The sequence below is a fragment of the Nematolebias whitei genome, chromosome 10 (assembly GCF_014905685.2).
Source record: "Nematolebias whitei isolate Nwh7 chromosome 10, NemWhi1, whole genome shotgun sequence".
Lineage (NCBI taxonomy): Eukaryota > Metazoa > Chordata > Actinopteri > Cyprinodontiformes > Rivulidae > Nematolebias > Nematolebias whitei.
In genome coordinates, this window is record NC_056507.1 from 24,813,359 (window position 1) to 24,833,544 (window position 20,186).

Here is a 20,186-nt window from a genome sequence, read left to right on the forward strand (position 1 = left end):
GACTGAGAAGTATAGAATAAAAACTACTAATTCATGGCACAGCACAGACTAAAGTTTAAGGACACCAGTTGTACTCGGGGGGGGGGGGGGGGGGAGGGTTTTTTAAACAAAATGTTTTTCAAGTTTTAAACGTTTAAAGAAGTGCAGATTGTTTTATAATCTAAATCAGTCCCATCTTCTCAGCAATTAACATTTTGTATTGAAGTTTGTTGTTAAACTTGTTTCATGAATATGCCAATAAATTATTTGAACATTTACGTGTCTGCGATGTTTACTTTAGCTTTACTGCTGCATTAGCTTTTGATGAACTCTCTTTAGATTGAGAATGGCATCTTATTGTGAAATGTAATAAATTTGAGTTCAAACAAAAAAACATTAGTGCTGTTCATCGTTGATCACATTACGCCTCCCAGTCGTCTTCGTCTGCCATCGAGTGCGGGGCTGGAGGTGGTGGGATGACGTCAGACATCCGGGCGAATGCTCCACTGTTGCCAGAAGACGGCTCACTGGACTCCCCACCTGCCGGGCCTTTTCCTGATATACCTGAAGAGGACAGAAGACCAATGAAGTCTCAAACATCAACTTCCTTAATTACAATGGTCATGAAAGGACTTCTCACCTTTTCTGCGCATGGCCAGTTTATTGAAGAGATCTGACATAAAGTCTCCACCACTGGACGCTGCTCTGACCGCTGGAAAAACAAAACAGGAAGTTTTATTTAAGTATGCAACAAGATCAACTACAGGCCTGGCATCCCTTCAGGTAATTCAGGCAAACAATGAAACTTTTAGGAAATATTTATTAAGTTATCCAGTAGTTCATGAGATATTCTGCTAACAGAGTAAACTCCAAATAGTGAATGGTATAATTTTAAAAGATATTGTGAAATTAGTGCTTGTACATGTGTTGGGTATCAGTCTCAACTACTAACACACTACATTTTAGCTTATAATCTGTGAAACTGACTAATTTATATTCATTCCTTTGCTACTATAAGGTCAGTTAACTGATGGCCATGGGTGGACAGATGCATTCATTAAAAGCCATCTAGATTTTCATGGCATGTTTTAATAAACGGATACACAAACGCACGAGCTTAACACCATCATCCTTCACCTTTCGGCAGCAGGTGATAATGGTTTCACTGGTTCACTCCTTTGGCGCTTTAAAATCAAACTTAAGAACAACAAGACTATCAGTTGAAAGCAGCTCTCTTTAAAAAGTAAATGTTAGCTGTGATCCCTGCTCGATCCCACACCTTGTTCTTGTTCTTTTTGTTTCTTCTTTTCCATCTTGCGATCCTTGACGTTGCGTAACTTGGCTTTGCCGATGCCGCCGGCGTTGCGGATGGACTCCAGCAGGCTGGCGCGGCCGTCTGATGGTTGAACAACTTCACTGGGAGCGCCGGACACAGGGCCTGCAGATGAAGGAGACGGTCAGTGAAAGAGCATGATTAAATCAAACTCATTATTTGTCATTCATTCAACCTTGATTTATCCAGGTTAGCCTCGTTGAGTCAGGAGGACTCATTTACAAGAGAGACCTGATTTAGACAGACAACATATAAAGTACAAACAACAATAAACTACAGTAAAATGCAATTAAAATAAGTGTTATAATACAATCAAGGTGCCATATAAAACAAGGTAAAATACTAAAAACAAGAACAGATTTGCTTAGATTTTTATAATAGCCTTATCAAATGTTTAAAATCCCGTAAAGAAATCAAAGTGGACATCTTCAGTTCTTGTTGCAAGGTGGTCCAGGTTACAGGAGCAGAGTAAGAAAAGGCCTTTTTGCAGAGTTCAGTATGCACTAAGGGAACGCTGCAGGTAATGATGACCTGAGATTGCACGCTGTAACTGCACTGACAATATGACATGTGGGGGGAGATCATAGGCATCGCAACCATTATATGTGAAGGGGACAAGTCCACCCCACATTAAAAAAACGTTCATTTGCATAATAATGACCAACTGACCAAGGAGTACAGGGGTGCAGTGATGAGGACGGTAGTTACAACCAGTTATGAATCTTAGCGCACCATGGTAGACAGCATCCAACATCTGCAAGGAGCTGGCAGCGGCATTCATGTAAATAATGTCACCATAATCAATGACTGGTAGGAAGGTAGCGGTTAAAAGGTGTTTTCTGGTATTCAGAGTTAAACAAGATCTATTTCTGAAAAAGAAACTCAGTTTTAATTTCAGTTTCTTTATCAAGTTTTCAACATGTGGTTTAAAAGGGAGATGTGCATCAACTAAAATTCCTAAGTATTTGTAAGAATCCACAAACTCAATAGGAACACCAAGCATGGACGAGATAGGAGGAACTACTCCTGGCACCAACTTTCTGTTTGAAAACAATATCCCTTTGGTTTTATCAGCATTTAGCACCAGTTTGACACAGAACAAGTCTGACTGAATGATGTCAAATACAGACTGTAGAAGCTGGAAAACCTGGACAACTGTGTTAGCTCGACAATAAACAATTGTATCAATGGCATAGAGATGCAAGGAGGTGTCAGGAATGTTTTGACATACGTTACTTATATAAATTGTAAAAAGAGTGGGGCCTAAAACTGAGCCTTGTGGCACACCAGTAGTTACAGGCAGATAGATGAAGTACTGTTATGTCAAACACAATGCCTCCGACCTGAGAAATAGTTTGAGAACAAGCCAACAGTGTGATCTGAGAAGCAAATATCTTGACAGCTTGTGACATAAGCTGTCAAGATCTACAGTATCAAAGGCTTTGGACAGGTCTACGTACAGTGTCAATCCAGTTAATAAGATTAGTTTTTGTATTGTGTGGCTCTTTGTGCAACATGAACAGACGTGACAAACCTGAACTTGGTGCTTTGGTGACTTCTGTGGAACTCTCTGAGGGAGGAGGTGGTGGAGGAGGTGGAGGAGGCGTTTCTGAAGGAGTGGCAAGAGTGAGGACAGGCTCGGGGGGAGGGGGAGGGGGAGGAGGCGGTGGAGGTGGTAGAGAATTTGGTTGGTGCTGAACTCCTAAAACAAAAAGATTCAAAGTGCTCATCACAAACTGCAGTGAAGTGGGTGACGTGTTTATCTGTGCACAAATAAAACTGACGCCAAAGATAAAAACACAAAATTCAAATAAAACTAATTAACGGCAGGTGTTAACGAGAGTCCACGGTAAAGTTGTATACCAGGTGCGAAGCTCTCCTCGGAGAAGGAGGGCAGCTCAGGGATGTTCTGCGTGGATCCTGACGGGGCAAACCCAGGCCCGAGGTCTGCGCTGTACGACAGGTCGTCTGCGATACCTGGAAGGTCGGGGAGGTACGACGGCACATCTATCTCAGGCACCTGACCCAGGTCTGGCACGTAGAAATAACTTTCTGCTGTCTGTAAAAAAGATGAATTCATTTTGTATGTGGAGATGTGAAATTATGAGGTGTTCATCAGGAGGTACCTGTCTCTCCAGCTGCTCCCTCTTCGTGATGGACAGAGGGGCGTCAAACGGTTTCTCCTCTTTTTCTGTCTCCAGTGTTGTGTGAGTTTTTGTCACTGCTCCCGCCAGAGGATCAAGGAACACATATTTTTTATATCTTGAACAAAACCAAAACAAAACAATTAACACAAAGTAAAAAATTATAGGCAAAAAAATTAATACTAAATCTAAAGAATGCATTTTCTGTGAAAATGTGTGATGGAATTTCCTAAAGGAGCTGAAATGGCATTATTGAAGCTCAAAGAAGCAAAACCCTAGATAAAGGCTAAAAGGAGCAAAACAGTGGCTAAAGTCATGAGTAGAAAATGTTAAGAGAAAAGCTAAGAGTAACAAAACTGCAGTTGAATTTAGCAAAACAGTATCTATAAATTAAAAGTAACAAAAATAGGCTAAATAAAATTTTAAATAAGCAAAAGTTAATGGTATTAAAAAGCTGAGTAAATGTTACAGTTATATGTAGACAAACTTAACAAAAGGCTGTTTAAAAGCAAAACGTAGCCAAAGGCTAGCTAAAAGCTAAAAGCAGCAAAAGCCAAAAACGGAGCCAGTACACTGAAGCATATTTCAAAGAAATAAATGTTTTTGAGGGAACTGAATTTCAAAGCATTTCTAAGAGGAAGATGTTTGTAAGTAAAGCAAACCAAAAGTCACAGCAGCCTTATCCTGAATAAGCTGAATATTTTGATTTATGAATAGCTAAGATAAGATAAAATAGAACTTTATTGATCCCGCAGGAAAAGGTTGTGCCAGAGTTTTAGTACAAAGGAACATACACAAGGAATCACAAAATATATATTTTTTAAAATGCTAAATGCTAAATGCCAAAAATAGCATAAAGTATGCAGAAATAGTTAAGCTGCACAAAACATAAAAAATGTCATAAAAGCATAAAAAAGTGACACAAATATAGTTTCTAGAGGAAACGTGCATCTGCTGACTCACAGATTCTCTGTAGTATTGAAGAGCAGCAGAGAGCTGACAGAGGAGACGTTTCGAGGCAAACTGCCTAACCCTTCTTCAGTCTCATCCTCGGACTTCTTCTTGTTGCTCACACACACCGGGAAATACATCAACTTCTCCTGAAATGAAGAGATCAAGACAATATATGTGTGTGTGTCTTTGTCGGAGGAGTGATCTGCAAAATGTCAACTAAAATCACGAGTAACTCATAAGACAAAAGCCACTGAAGTGTTTCTGAGCACAAACTGAGTATCACATCAGCGGGGACATCGATTCTGGAGGAGAGTGAATAATGCATTCCTGCACCAAACTAAATTGCCAGTGTTTTCTTTCAGTCTGACAAATACACACATGCTCACAAAAACAAAAATCAACAGTCTGACAAGAGCGAGCACACACAGCAGAAAATACGAGATGGTGCAGGAAAAACTGCGGGCTTCACTATAAATAATGCAGGAGCTTGAAGAGAGCCGGGTACACAAGCACACATTTACAGTCACCCCCCCACCCCCCACCCCACCCCACCCCACACACACGCAGAGGTTCTGATGTCCTCTTTGATGCATGTATATTGCGTGACAAAATTTAGTGTCTGTATGATGCTTAGGCAAATCTGCATGAAAGGAGAATGACAGCAGTATAAATATCTGGGCTTTAAATCGTGGCAGGAACTGGTTACTGATTATATTCCTTATATATAAATAAATCCAAAAAAGTATTTGATGCGCTGCTGGTTTTGCAAGTTTTCCCACCTACAAAGAATGGAGAGGTCTGTAATTTTGATCATAGATTAGAAACATTTCAACTGTGAGAAACAGAATCTAAGAAATAAAAAAATCTAGAAAATCACCTCGTGTGAGTTTTAAACAATTCATTTGCATTTGATTGCATGAAATAAATATTTGACACAATGGAAAAACAGAACTTAATATTTGGTACAGAAAACTTTGTTTGCAGTTACAGAGGTCAAACGTTTCCTGGGGTTCTTGACCAGGTTTCCACACCGCAGCAGGGATTTTAGTCCACTCCTCCACACAGATCTTCTCCAGATCTTTCAGGTTTTGGGGGCTGTCACTGGGCACCATTGAGTTTCTGCTCCCTCCAAAGATTTTCTATTGGGTTCAGGTCTGGAGACTGGCTAGGCTGCCCCAGGACTTTGAAAGTCTTCTTACGGAGCCACTCCTTAGTTGCCCTGGTTGTGTTTTGGGTCATCGTCACGCTGGAAGACCCAGCCACGACCCATCGTCAATGCTCTTACTGAGGGAAGGTTGTTGGCCAAAATCTCACGATACATGACCTCATCCATCCTCACTTCAATACAGTGCAGTTGTCCTGTCCCCTTTGCTGGAAAGCAGACCCAAAGTATGATGTTTCCACCCCCATGCTTCACGATTGGGACGGTGTACTCATCCTTCATCTTCCTCCAAACACCGTGAGTGGAGTTGATACCACAAAGCTCTATTTTGGTCTCATCTGACCACAATACCTTCTCCCATGCCTCCTCTGGATCATCCAGATGGTCTTTAGTGAACTTCAAACGGGCCTGGACATGTGCTGGTGTGAGCAGGGGGACCTTGCGCACCCTGCAGGATCTTAAACCATGATGGTGTAGTGTGTTACTAATGATCCCCTTTGAGACTGTGGTCCATCTGTCTTCAGGTCATTGACCAGGTCCTCAGGTGTAGTTCTGCACTAAATCCTCACCTTTCTCAGAATCATCCTTACCCCACGAGGCGAGATCTTGCATGGAGCCCCAGACCGAGGAAGATTGAGTCATCTTGTGTTTCTTCCATTTTCTAATAATTGCACCCACAGTTGTTGCCTTCTCGCCTGTTGTCCTGTAGCCCATCACAGTCATGTGCAGGTCTACAATTTTGTCCCTGGTGTCCTCAGACAGCTCTTTGGTCTTTGCCATGGTGGAGAGTTTGGAGTGTGATTGTGTGTGTGGATAGGTGTTGTTTACACAGGTAACAAGTTTAAACAGGTGCAGTTATTAAAGGTAAAAATCGACAGTACCGTATATCAATCACTTATGTACGCTCGATCTCAAACAATGAAAAGTGTTGGGGCTCAGAATCCGTGTTGAGGACGACTCTCAGCTACTACCACACCAGATTCTAGCTATAAATTGGTTTAACTGACCAAATTACCCACACTTTTGTGTTTGCTAAGTTTGATTAAACTAGATAAAGCTCAAATGCTGCAGACATGATGAGATGAACACAAAAACATCACTCCACTTTTGTCTTTGGACGCTGGCAATAAAAAGACGTCCTTGGACATTTGTGCAACTTTAGCTCTTATTCAGTCACATACACTGATTAGCCATAACATTACAACCAGATGAGGTGGAACACTATAATCATGTTGCTATCTTGTAGTTGGATGATAATATATAAATATAAAACAATGCAGCAAGCGAACCTTTGAATTTTAAATTTCTTGTGTTTGAGGTATTTTTTTGTTCTTGCAAATTTAGAAATTTGATCTTTTTGATAAAGGACAACAAATGACTGGTCATAATGACTATTTTAAAGTTCAGAGTTGATTTTAGTGGTTAAAAAAAAAAAACTTTATTAACACAAAAGTATACCTGATCTGAGTATTTTACCGTTTTTAATTCTTGAAAAAGTCTAAAACATTTAAATACTTTGCATTTTTTGTGTGTTTATCTCACCTGCCAGGCCTTCTCATCAAAAGGTCGAAGTTTATTCTGTATCTTGTGATGAGGGCGGGTTTGTGAGGAGGGGTCTGCAGCCCCTGCAAAGATAGACGAATAATCCTGAAGCCGGTCCGGGGCCGGGTACTTGGCACTGGAGAAAACCTACATGTACAAGAAATGTAGATGTTTTCATTTTGTTTTGTCCACACCGTAAACCAGACAGAAAGCCTGTAAAAGTTTATTTTAAAGCTAAGAGAGGTGTGTTACCTTGGTGGCCTTCTTACTGCCTTTAATCTTGTCAACGCGGGCCTGAGCCAGTCTGATCCGGTCAGAGACGCTCTGCAACTGGCGCCGATTCCTCTCTACACTTTCAGAAACCCTGAAAAGCACAAAGAAGTACGGCTATGAGCAAAAGAACATCTAATATCAAAGTAAAATACATCTTTAACATCAAAGAGTCACGATTGTAGAGATTTTAATTATAAAGTTTCACTAAACATCCAATCACAAACAAGTCATAATTCAAGAGGTTAAATATTCCATAAACACACGGCCCATAAACATTACTGTTCCCTGTCTTATTACAGGAGACATTTTTATTTTCAGGGTGACAAACGGCACCATCTGTTCTGAAACAGCTGCTGTTTGAAAACAGTCTGCTTAATATGACAACTTGATCCATTACTGTAGGTTTTCAGCAGCTGCTGTGACGTTTGATATCTGTTTAGTTCGCACTTATCAGGGCTTTCTGATAGATGCTTTGTGGTTAAAAGGTTTTTGCGGTTTATCTTTATACATATAACAACTTTACTGTTTTTGAAACGTTTAATCTTTTGCAAATTTGCTCACCAAGAAACAAATAAAATAATCCAAAACTGATTATTTATTGGTTTAAAAAACCCAACAGGTTCTCGCTGCACTCACCTACACAACAGGAAATGAATAACAAATAAAACGTTTTAAAACAAATTTATTACACAACGTTGAAACTCGAAGGTGGAAAAGTTGCTGCCCGTGTCTCTGTTTGTTGTTTATGCCTGTTAGCATCGAAACCCTCAGAAAGTTATCATTAACTTTACATCTACAACTAACTTTTGAAGCAAACCCAACTCAAGATGGCCACCACAGCTAATCAGACTTAGTCCACACATACACGGCTGTAACTCAGTCAGTTTTACAGATATTGAGCTAAAATGTGGTGTGGTAGTAGCTGAGAGTCATCTCCAACAGATAATCTGGGAACAAACACATCTGGGGAAAATATGACAATATGTCACACAAAGTATTTTATAAAGTTTGACCAAAACAGTTAAAACTGTCCTTTTTCTAAATGACATGATTTCAGTTTAAATCTCTGGCATGAATGACGACGGGTGACATGCGTTCCTTTAAGGCAGAGGTTCCCAACCCTGGTCCTCAAGGAACACTATCCTGCATGTTTTAGTTGTTTTCTTGCTCCCGCACACCTGATTCAGTGATTTAATCACTTCCTCTAGTTCTGCAGAAGACTGTTAATCCCCCATTCATTCAAATCAGGGAAACAACTAAACAATGCAGGATGGTGTTCCTCAAGGACCAGGGTTGGGAACCACTGCGAATGCTAGGTCATCAGTTGATAAGAGGTTTAGCTATAAATTTCAACATTTGTCTCAGAAAGTTGTTACACTAAACAAAATAAAAGATAAAAAGATAAAACTTATTATTTGCTGAAAGTGACAGAAAGCGATCCAGTTTTCAATCTGACGCTAAATTTTATAAAGACGAGTCTACGAATCTCAGATGTCATCTAAGTCATTTGTTGAGAACACTGACACTCCAGGAAACCTGTAGTTGTCTTTTTGTTGCTTCTGTGACTGTGCGTGCGTTGGACTTGCCTTCTGAAAATGTCTGTAGAAATGGACTCCAGGTGCAGCAAGGCATCTGCGATCTGGTGAACAGCCTCCTCTCGCCTCAGCTCGGGTTGGATGAGCGGCACCGAGTACACCTGGCCCTCCAGGCAGTGCCTCTGTGTCATCCTACAAAACAACAGCAATGTAAGCACCACTTCAACATTTTAACTCAGTTGTTTGATTTTTAACAAAAATAAATGAGAAATATTCTGGATTGTGGAAATAGAAATTAAATTGAAAATTTGTTCAACACAAATTCTAGAAATATGTTTATAGTCTACATTAGAAGGGTCTAAAACTTTGAGAAACTACAAACAGACGAGTGTAAAAGGACAAATAAATAAACTTTTGTGTAGGATAAGCATAAATGTTGATATATTAAAATTATTGTAAACTTTAATGACTTAACCTTCATCAGGAAGACTAAACATAATGTACAGAAAAATAAGAAAATGCACACCAAAGATGAAAAAAGGACAAACAGCAGGAAATGGAAGAAATTTACCTAAAGAAATTATCTTAAGCAAATTAATAGGAAGATTATACATTTTACCTTTGGAGGAAATTACTTGGCTCTTTTTCCCTTTTTTTTTTTAAACAGGAATTTAAAATAAAATGTTTAATTACAACTGAATGAAATTTGTTGAATAAAACAACTAAACGTTAAAAATGTTTAGTTGCAAAAATGAGAAGTTTTGCAACAATTATGTTTATTTCTTTCTAAATTATCTACAAAATACCCAGCTAACTGAACAGCCAATTGAGATTAGTTTCTTCCTATTTCCGGATTTTTACCTTCATTGTGAAAACAGCACTTTAATGCTAAAAATGTAATCTCAATAAATCCGAGTGTTACTTTGGGATGAGCACTTTTGTAACATGCTGGACTCATCATCACCTGACTCCCACATGACGAAGACGCGATATTTTTCTTCAGCAAATCAGCTTAAATTGACATTTAAACAAATGTCTCACTGCTTATGAACCTACGAGCCATCTGTTTTATGCACATATACTTTAAAAATAACAGAACTGATCATTCATGAGACATACACAACCTGTTCGTGAGTGTGAGCAGAACACAAAATGTTATGTTTAAAAATATCAGCCTTACCTGACCATGTGTTTTATTTAAATGTTAACGAAAACTAAAGAAATAAAAGTCGTGACAAAATGTAGGTTTGTTGGGAAGAAGCTAAGCTTAGGGTCGCTGTCTAACTCAACTAGCAAAACATCGTTTTCAAAGACTTCCGCAACGTTGCATCACGTGATCACGTGTGGAACTATACAGTTGCCTTCACTGTAACTCGGAAAGTTCACCACCGATGGCGACGTGGTAGGTAAATACAAATTAAGCTCTTTTTCGAGACGTCACCATCTTTACCCACTGTTCCACTTTGGAGTAAGCTGTTGGGGGAAAAAATCAGTTTTGTGTTGTGTGTTTCCTTGACTGATGAAGCCTTCCGGATGGAAGGTGAAACGTTTCAGAAAAAAAAAAAAGAAACTGTCCCTGAAAATTGTTGGATTGTATACCTGGATTATTGAGCCTGGACTATTTTGCTCTTTTTCGAAAGCTTTTTTTAAAAGTAACGTTAGGTGATGGTGGTAGAAACACCTTTGAGCTACAATACATTTTATTTTCTTTAAATTATAAAGAATTTTGTTATATACTTAAGAAATAAACACAATATTTTTGATTTAGCTCTGTAATGAAGGAACATTCAACTTTGCATTTGAAATTACAGTTTAAAACGAAACTATTGTCATAACACTGTGAGAGAAAATACACTATGTGCAGATTATAACACGTGGTTCCAAGTTTATAACCCATGGTTCATTTTTCATAGCTACAATGATTGGTTGTGCAATTAAGATAGTAAAATGAAGCTCAATTACTAAACAAGCAAGAATAACAATTTTCGTGTTAGCAATATCAAATTTGGCAACCATAAACTGGGTATAAACGATAAAACTAAACTATTTCTAAAAGATTGCCTGCTCAAGTCTTGGTGTCAATTTGTCAAAGTGTGATTAAGATTGAAACAATCAGAAAATGCTACATTTATTCAACTTATTAAATAAAAATTTTATGGTCACTAGTTTCAAAAGTTGATCAACAAAAATGCTAACAAAGTTATGATTTTTTTTTTTTAATCAACAGCACTTGATACCTCTTGGATTAATTGTGCCATTGACGTCGAGTTATTTGTTCTAAAACCATATTGACTAATTTCATTGTACTTAAAATATTCTGCTGACCAACAAATCTATCTAACCTGGTTACAAATAATTTCTCTAAAATCTTTGAAATCTGTGATAACAAGGACTCTGGCCTGTAGTTAGTAAACACATTTATTTAAAATTTTACAAAGAGGAATTACTTTAGCTTTCGTATTGTCCAGAAATATTCCAGTTGAAAATGTAATACTGATTAAACTATTTCACTTTGATCACAAATTTCCACATAATCTTCTACTAAGTATCTCAACATACAGGCTTTATCATTCAGCATACTTCATTATTCCCAAGTTATATATCCACTACTTTTATTTAATAGATCAATAATTCATACCAACTTAGTTTTGTAATTCTTGTATCTTTCTTCTGCGTTTGTTTTTGAGTTTAAGAAACACAAATAGAAAGTCTTCTTTTCTTTACAAGTATTTTGCCCTTTCGTCATCCATGGCTTGTCAATAACATTTTTCATGGCACAGATTTATTTCATGTACAGTGAATCTCAGAATACTCATGAACACATGCTCTGTTTACATCATCAGCATCCTTCCAATTCTGTTTATTTTTTTAAATAATTTTTCAATGTACCAGTATTTAAAGCTTACTTAATGTGTTTCCTTTTTGTTACATTGATCATTTTTATGTAAACACTGGCAAATGATCACTTCAGTCCTCAAAATCCCACTCGTAGCCTCTCCATTTCTTGCATTTGCAAAAAAAGTTATCTTTTTTTATTATATTGATTATATCAATACTATTAGAAAGAGTACTTACAAGGTTTAGACTTGCTGTAGCCCCCAAAAACAAAACTTTATCTCTTCAAAGGCGAATTATTTTCACTGTCACATTTTTCACAAGGAAGAACTGAGCAGCAACCTTTTGCACCTATAGGGTGCGTGCTTGCTCTGGCCTCGTCGTGCGTAATGACGCACCCATCTCGCCTTCCCTCCCTCCTGTCACATCTGGATCTGGCTCCTCTCATCAGCACCACTCAGCGCAGTGGGAGAGAGTGAGAGGGAGGGAGGCTGGGAGGGGAACGACCGGCTCGGGCGGCGCAGCTTCATCCACCACCGAGCAGAACCAAGGAGAGAAGAGAAGGACGTCCAGATATCTGCATCTCCTCATCCCTCCATCCACCAGTCCCGCGCCTTCTCTCTCCCTCTTTATTTCTCTCCCTGCTCTCCCCTCGGATATTATGAGCTCCAGCTTGCTCGAAAACCCGGTGCAGGCGATTCTGTACCTGCGGGAGCTCACCACCATCGTGCAGAACCAGCAGAGTCTCATCCAGACCCAGCGCACACGCATAGAGGAGCTGGACCGGCGGGTGGACGAGCTCATCGGTGAGAACAGGCACCTGCGGGACGTCAGGGTCCAGCAGCAGCATCCCTACCTCCATCACCATCTTCATTTCCCTGACCCCAGCTGCCTCCATCATCACCACCACCCGCAGGAACCCCAGCTCAAAACCAGTGGGGGGTCTCTGCCGGACCATCATGCGGCCGCACCAGTGCAGGTTGAAGCGGCTCCGGGCGTCCAGCCCCCGCCGGCTCAACCTCTGGACCCGGGGGACATGCAGCTAGTCCCGGCAGACCCGTCTACGATCTCCCCAGTGGAAAGTGAGTCCGAGAATGGCGGAAGTTGCCCCAGCTGCAGGTCTTTGGTTCCACTGACCCCAACAACCCTGTGTCGGTCCCTGACCCTGGCGAGGAAATCCGAGTGAGTAAACACTGAGGTTGTTTACGCATGTTTGAGCTTTTGTGCGTAAAAATTCTAATTAGGACCAACATGTTCAAATAATGCCTTTAAAGCCTCTGCTGGTTCTGACACCAGTGGTACCTCAAGGACCCTTCTGGTCTTTTCCAGGACCGTCAGTACTTTGTGTGCAGCATCCGTCTCAAAGCACCCAATCAAGGGCGTGCGTGCGCGCGAGCGTGCGCGACAGATTGAGAGGCGTTTAATTAATGAAGAGAGCAGATCGCAAACGTCCAAGTCCGTCGGGCGAGGAGGAAGAGGAAGATGAGGATTATTTATATGAGAAACTGGATCACGATCAGTGGACTCGTTACATAACAAACAGCTGTGGGCCTTAACGCGCGTGTGCACGTCGGTGTGTCCGTGAGTGTGTGTGCGTGAGAAGCGCACGCTGATGAGACGCTGTCCGTGGTGCTGCTGGCCTGCATGGGTCTCAGCACGGGATCTCTGGGCCTAGATGAGACATTAAACACGCGCACGCGCACGCACGTCCTGTTTGGCACCAAAGCGTTACAGTAGATCAGCACATTATCTAACGAGAGAAAACTCGTGTTTCCATCTTTCATTCCGCGCGCGGGCGCGCGCGTGTCTCAGAAGTTGTACTCCAGCCGGGGCCTGATTGGTCTCGCTGGGACTCCTCCCCCACCGAGGGAGCATCTTAAAATCAAGCTGATTGAGAGGAAAGGACACATTTACAGTTCTGTGCAAAAGTCTTGAGTCATCCCGCGTGTTTTATTTTTATTTTTTGTGCTTATTCCTCTTTTAGACTTAGAAAGACTTTCAAAAGAAACTCTTTGGACTGTGGCAACTTTTTATGTTCATTTCAATTCACTTCAAATCTTGTCTGAGGATATTTTTGTTTCATGTTTGTTGAATTTGAGCAGCATCCAAAGACTGAAGGAATATTTATTGCATCTACCAGTCAGCTTTTGGTGCTCAAATCAATTTTACAAAGATGGGTCAAGATAAGCATCTTAAACCAAATTTGCCAATGTTGCCTCATGTGTCCTGAAAAATCTGTAAGTCAAGTCTGTGATTCAACAACTAGGACGTCCACGGAAGAGCCGTTTGGACTGAGAAGTCTGACAATTTTGCCTCAGATTTGTTACAGATATAAGTGCTTTGTTTACATTGGGTGCGTACCTGCATTTTAGAATTGCACATCAATATGTCTGTAAAACTGCTCAACTCTTTCAAACTGCACCGTTTGAAAGATCAGAATAAACATTTTGTCTGATTTCATAGTTTGCAATGAGTATCTAACTGAAACTGTAATTTAAGTTGATCCTTCGGTATCAGCAGCTAGTCACAATGATTACATTTGTTCACATTTCTTTATCAATCAACCTTTATTTATACAGGTAAATCCCATTGAGCCTCGAGGACTCATTTACAAGAGAGACCTGATTTCAACAAAGAAAGATGACAACAATGGACAACAGCAACAACAATAAGCAGTTATAAAAACTCATACTACAGTTTTTTTTTTTTTTTTTTTTTTTTTTTTTAACAAATAGGATGGCTAAAAGGAAAAAGGTAACAAAACCAAAAAAACTACTAGATTCCGAGACAAATGTATAAAACTAAAAACAGGAACATGTCTGCATTGGTCCCTGCCAGGAGTCCAACAGATTCTTAAAGCCACTTAGAGAGGTCAAGGTCGAGAGCTTCAAATCTTTTTGTAAGATATTCCAGGAAACAGGAGCGGAGTAGGAGAAGGCCCTTTTGCCTAGTTCAGTCCTCACTGAGGGAACACTGCAGGTAATAATGTCCTGAGAGCGCACGCTGTAGCTGCACTCACGCAGAGACATGTAGGAGGAGATGTATGAAGGCAACAGACCAAGAAGTGATTTAAAGATGAAAATGTATCAGTGAGAGAGTCTGCGTGAAGTTAATGATGTCCAGTTAACCAATGAATACAGGGTGCAGTGGTGGGTACGATAATCACAGCCAGTTATGAATCTTAGTGCACCATGATAGACAGCATCCAACATCTGCAGGGTTCTTGTAGGAGTGTTCATGTAAATAATATCACCAAAATCAATTGAGGGAAGGAAAGTCACAGATACAAGGCGTTTTCTAGCATTCAGGGTTAGACAGGATCTGTTTCTGAAAAAGAAACCCAGTTTAATTTTCAGCTGACTCAGAAAATACAGAAATTAGCCCAAATTGACCAACGTTAAACAACATTTAGCAACAACATGGTTACTGAAAATGATGGATTTTCAAGATGTCTTTTCTGGATTTTTTCCCAAAATTTTCTTCTAGACATGACATTCAGACACGGTTCACTTGCTGTAGCTTGTTTGTCAGCAATGACATTTATTCACTGTCTTAACTTTTTCACTTTCTTCATCTTTTAAGCACAAGCTGAACAAAATGCTACAAGTTCAGGCACAACGACTGGATATAAATGAGGTTTAAAAAATACAGCCAAGTCTAAAAAGGACTTTGAAAAATACCTTCTGAAAGTGTGAGAACTAGTGATCAAAACAATGAGAAAGTTTCCAACGAAGTTCAGTCAGGTCATCTTGATGGTTTCTTTTATTGTTGAAACGTTTTGTCCTTCATCCAAAGGACTTCATCAGTCTGAGGAGCCACAACAAACTCAGTCCCACAAGCAGCACACTCCCATGGTGGACCAACCAGTTTGATGGTGATAAGATGGTTTCTGGGGCCGCCCTCTCCCCCATCAACTTCTCTGAAGCAGCCAGACCTAAAGTGGTTCAAACCATCAAAGTTCATGCTCAGTAATACAGATAAAAATCCAACAAAGTTCAGTCAGGTCATCTGGACATTTTTTTGCTGAGTCATTTTGTCCTTCATCCTAAGGACTTCATCAGTTCGAGGAGTGATGAAGAGTGATGTGATCCTCAGACTGATGAAGTGCTTTGGATGAAGGAAGAAACGCCTCAACAAAAAAGAAACCACCCAGATGACCTGACTGAACCTTGTTGGATTTTTTTACCTGGATTATTGAGCATGAACTTTGACATAAGAAACTTTTATTTCTTAAAAGTGAAATCCAAAGAAATTAGGAAACTTTTGCACAGTTAGTCCTCGCATCGCATGTTCCTGATTGAGCCTGTGCTGACTGTGACTGAGTCCTCTAAAGAGCTCACTCTTCAGCTACGATTTAAAATATTTTAGAATTAGAAGTAAAATGATAAAGGTGGTTATTGTTTAATACATTTTATTGGTGGGGATTTAAACGAAACAAGGATTTACAAATGTTAAAAGCAACCAGCTGACATGGATAAAGCAGCAGAATGTTTTCTTAAATATCTCGTCTGCTGTGACTGAACGCAGCCTTACAGCACCACAGTCTCAACAGTTTTCATCCTCCTGCCTCAGAACATTGGCTCAACATCTAATGTTTACAGACGCCTCTGCCTGGGCCGGCAGGTGTGTGTGTGTGTGTGTGTGTGTGTGTGAGGCTTTTAACCTCTCCGTCCTTGCCAGCTGTGTCCCGCCTGCAGCTGAGGGCTGACTGGAGATCAGTTATTCTTCTTGTCAGTCTGTCTCAGCGAGTTCCTCGTTCAACTTGTGCACGTGTGAATGAGCCTATGAGTGCACGTCTCTGTGCAGGAGCATGTCTTCACATGCCTTTTCTGGATGTATTTGTTTGAAATTTGAAGTCAGACGACATGCGTGGAGCTCAGGGGCTGGCAGTGAGTGCGTTGAGGTGCTTTGCATCGTTGTCAGTGTTGCCACGGCACGTGAATATGCCTGTGTGGGTTTCATCCAGGAGCCTCTCCTCCGCTCGTTCTCCATCCCTCTCTCTTCCCCCCTCTCTCTCTTTCCAGCTGAGCCTTCTATCTGCCCCACTTAGCCCATGGAGCGAACAGTAATCAGCCATTCTCAGGAGGGAGAAAGGCAGGGAGATTGAAAGAGAAAGAGGGAGATGCACGCTCAGCCGTTGTCTTTGATGGAGCCCTGGGAGGTGTTTAAAGGAGGAAGCTGGAGGCTGACACTGGAGTGGACCAATGACAGACAGAAGCTGAGTGAGAAAGGGGAGAAAAAAGAGAATAAAAGAGGAGCAGTGGGGAGGAGGGGTTGCTTAATACACAGACTGAGACAGGTACCAGGAGAAACCACCATCACAGGCTAAAAATAAAAAAAATGTGCATTATCTCATCAGCCATGTATTGAAAGCATTATTGGAAGGAAGGCATATCGCCCCCAAGATGGCTGCCACAGCCACATTTTGCAAGATGTGTTAACGCTCAGCTACTATAAGCTACCCCCCTCCCATTACTTGTAATTGTAAGTCCCTGTATAGTCATTTTTGTGGTTGAATAGCGGTGACGGCCATATTGAATATGGTTGACTCCAAAAGTTAATTCCTTCTGATGATTTCTTTCGATGGGCGTTTCATTCAAATCTGCCCACTGGTTCATGAGATATTTTGCTAACAGTACACAACATGGCTGTGGCTGCACATGGCGTAGCTGACGGGTCAGACTATGTCCTGATGGCACTTTTTACAGTCCAAATGAAGCAGATCATTTTGCAAACCATGTCTTTTTATACAGTTTCGTCTTCAAACTGTCTGGTAAAAGAACTGTGCCTGAAGTGGTTTTACAAAACAGCCGAGGAGAGAGCAGAAGCACGAGGACATGAGCCAACAGCAGAATATACATGTACTGCTAAAATATTCACCTGTTCTTCTTGTACGCTTCATCCCAGGCAAATGTGCCGACAGATGGATCCAGTGAAGAGTGTGTGTTAGTGTCAGCTTAGCCTCTGCTAACAGAGTTCTCACACCGACAGCAGCTGAGCGCTCTTTCCTTCATTCTCCGGTCACTTTTCCAATGCTGATATTATTATTATTATTATTATTATTTAAATAGACAGACAACACTCTTTCGTCTTTTGAGAAGGCAGACAGTTGAACTAAAGCATGATAAATATTAACAATAAATAAATAAATATAAATACCCCATCTGGTTTTGATCAAAGGTAACAGAATCTGCCCAGCAGCAACATTTAAAGCACACAAATTAAACGCTCTCTCGCTTTAATCTGCACAGCAAAACAAAGCATAAAACATTAAGGTGTGTAGTTTTGGTGATTCTCAGCCGCAGGTTCAGCACTTTATCAGTCTCTTTGGGTTGCATAGCAACTGGTCTAGAACAGGATATGACCCCCGAACCCAAACAAATGAAAACTAAATCCTTACTAGTCTTTTTAACTCCTTAAGTCATATTGTTCACATCACTTGTCTCACCATGTTTCTACAGGAAAAACCTAATTATTGTTGAACGAAGCACTCGTGTTGCATCTTTGACAGAAATGCTCTTCAAGTCTGCAGCCGTGGAGATGTTAAACCTTCGTAAAGTCCTTTGTGTACATACTCGTACCACCTGCACAAAAAATAAAGAGTGAGCACAGAAACAAGAGCAAACTAAAACGATAAACAACTTCATTCATTGTAGTTTGTTTCAGCTTGAAAAGTAAAAAAGAAAACCAAAATAAATGAAGAAACAAACCTTAGCTCAGTTACTTGCAGTCAGAGGAGGAATGATCTGTCACCAGCCAAATGCAGCACATGTACATTATCAATGCAAGCCACCGTGCAGCCCTGGGCTCAGACGCTCAGACACATCTCTGCCCAAATGAGCAAGTTAACTCATATGACGAAACAACTTGTGGGTAAAAAGGTATATTCTGGAAGTGCAGCCAGTGTTCAAGAAGATAAAGGGCTTGAATAATGTTTGCTAATGACTTTGATTTTTCTCGTTTAGGAGAACAAATTAAAGCTGCGTTCGTTACACAAATTTAAATAACATACTAACAATGTGTCTGCAGCCCTTTAAATGACAGAGCACCTGTGGAAAAGTTACAAGTAGGGATGCTCCGATCAAGGTTTTTTTGTTTTGTTTTTGTTTTATGGTTTGCCTATCACTGATACCAATCACCAATATTGATCACCGATACCGATCACATGGATTGGCTGTAATTTCTTTTGATTTAGTTGAGATGAGTGCTCCTTGCTACGTGATCTGCAAAATAGGAACCATAAAATCACATTAATTTGGACTAAACCATGCTTTATTTACATTTTCAAGACAAAAACATATAAAAAACCCTTGCAGGCACAATGCAGCAACTATTCAGTCTAAAGGACTGCGTTACCTGCTGTCAGTAACAGAATATTTAACAGTCTGAAAGCATTAAGGCTCTCAACAGGCTAAATAGTGCAGAAAGTCAAATAAATCTCAAAACATTGCTTAAATAAATATACCACTGGATCGCTGCAGGCACAAATGTGATCGGTTTTTGGCACTGAAAAGCATTGATTAGTATCGGCCAATCACATACTTCTTAACGGAAATCGGCTGATCATGATCGGTGGCCGATCGATCAGAACATATCTTGTTATAAGCAATTAATATATGACCTGTTCCAGATAGCTTTTTGAATGACCTCGGTTTAGCTAAAAGCTAGTTTGAGACCAAAGCAAGATGATGCCAGTTTATGAAACTATGATATTAAATGTTTTCTAGTATGCAAGCACAGTTTTAGTTAAAAACTTTGCATTTCTTCACAGAATGCACTTTACTTTACTTTATTTTTGTCTTGTCAGCCTTAAGTCTTTACTGGTACTTCCAAGGTCCAAAATGGCCAAATTAGGGTGCATTCTACTGGTCTGTGCTTACGAGCCTCTTCAATGTCGTTTTCATGCTGACGAGTCCCAAAGCCACAGGTGGCCTGCGATTCAAATCACTTCCATCTTACAGTTTAGCTCGTAAATCAGCTGATTTTAAGTCCTCAAAGCACAAACCAAACCTTCACATAGGCAGCAGTCTGACGAGGGCTGAATTAGCTGCGGCCGTCTTCTTTGTATGTTGATAAACCAGGATCCAGACTATTCCAAAAACAGGAAACCTGTTATCATAAATCCAATTATAGGCAATTTTGGCGTCCTTGATCGACAGCAGAGGTAAACAAATCACATTCCACTTCCCCAGAGATATATCCAGCTGCACGTGTCGTCCGAGCAGATGAGGGTTCTCCAGGACCCTGTCGCTTTGTTGAAAAGATTTTGTCATTTGCGTCAAAAATCCAGTTGGTCAGATCCAAAACAGTAGTTTTCATTTCTGAAAATGTGTAAAAATAGGAGCTGCTTTGATACACAGAGAGCAAAAAAGCAGGAGGACAACAGGGAGAGGGAAGAGAATGCTTGCGCCTCGTTACAGAGCCAGTGA

The 20,186-nt window shown here is 40.4% G+C and overlaps 2 protein-coding genes across 2 annotated transcripts in view; one reads left to right on the forward strand and one right to left on the reverse strand.

Moving 5' to 3' along the window:
* Nucleotides 1-125: 125 nt before the first annotated feature.
* On the reverse strand, nt 126-10,234 carry wash1 (WAS protein family homolog 1). Its single transcript, XM_037682870.1, has 11 exons — nt 10,103-10,234; nt 8,974-9,114; nt 7,367-7,478; nt 7,115-7,261; nt 4,420-4,556; nt 3,439-3,574; nt 3,176-3,371; nt 2,847-3,014; nt 1,259-1,417; nt 620-691; nt 126-543 (listed from the first exon to the last, which is right to left on the reverse strand). The coding sequence occupies exons 1-11, from the start codon at nt 10,108-10,110 to the stop codon at nt 401-403; spliced, it is 1,419 nt and encodes a 472-aa protein (XP_037538798.1). The 5' UTR covers nt 10,111-10,234; the 3' UTR covers nt 126-400.
* Nucleotides 10,235-12,215: 1,981 nt separating this feature from the next.
* Nucleotides 12,216-20,186, forward strand: part of iqsec3b (IQ motif and Sec7 domain ArfGEF 3b) — a 56,490-nt gene continuing 48,519 nt past the window's right edge. Inside the window, exon 1 of the mRNA XM_037683495.1 lies at nt 12,216-12,939. Within this exon, the coding sequence (XP_037539423.1) occupies nt 12,419-12,939 (521 nt within the window). The 5' untranslated portion in view covers nt 12,216-12,418. The remainder of the gene's footprint in view (nt 12,940-20,186) is intronic.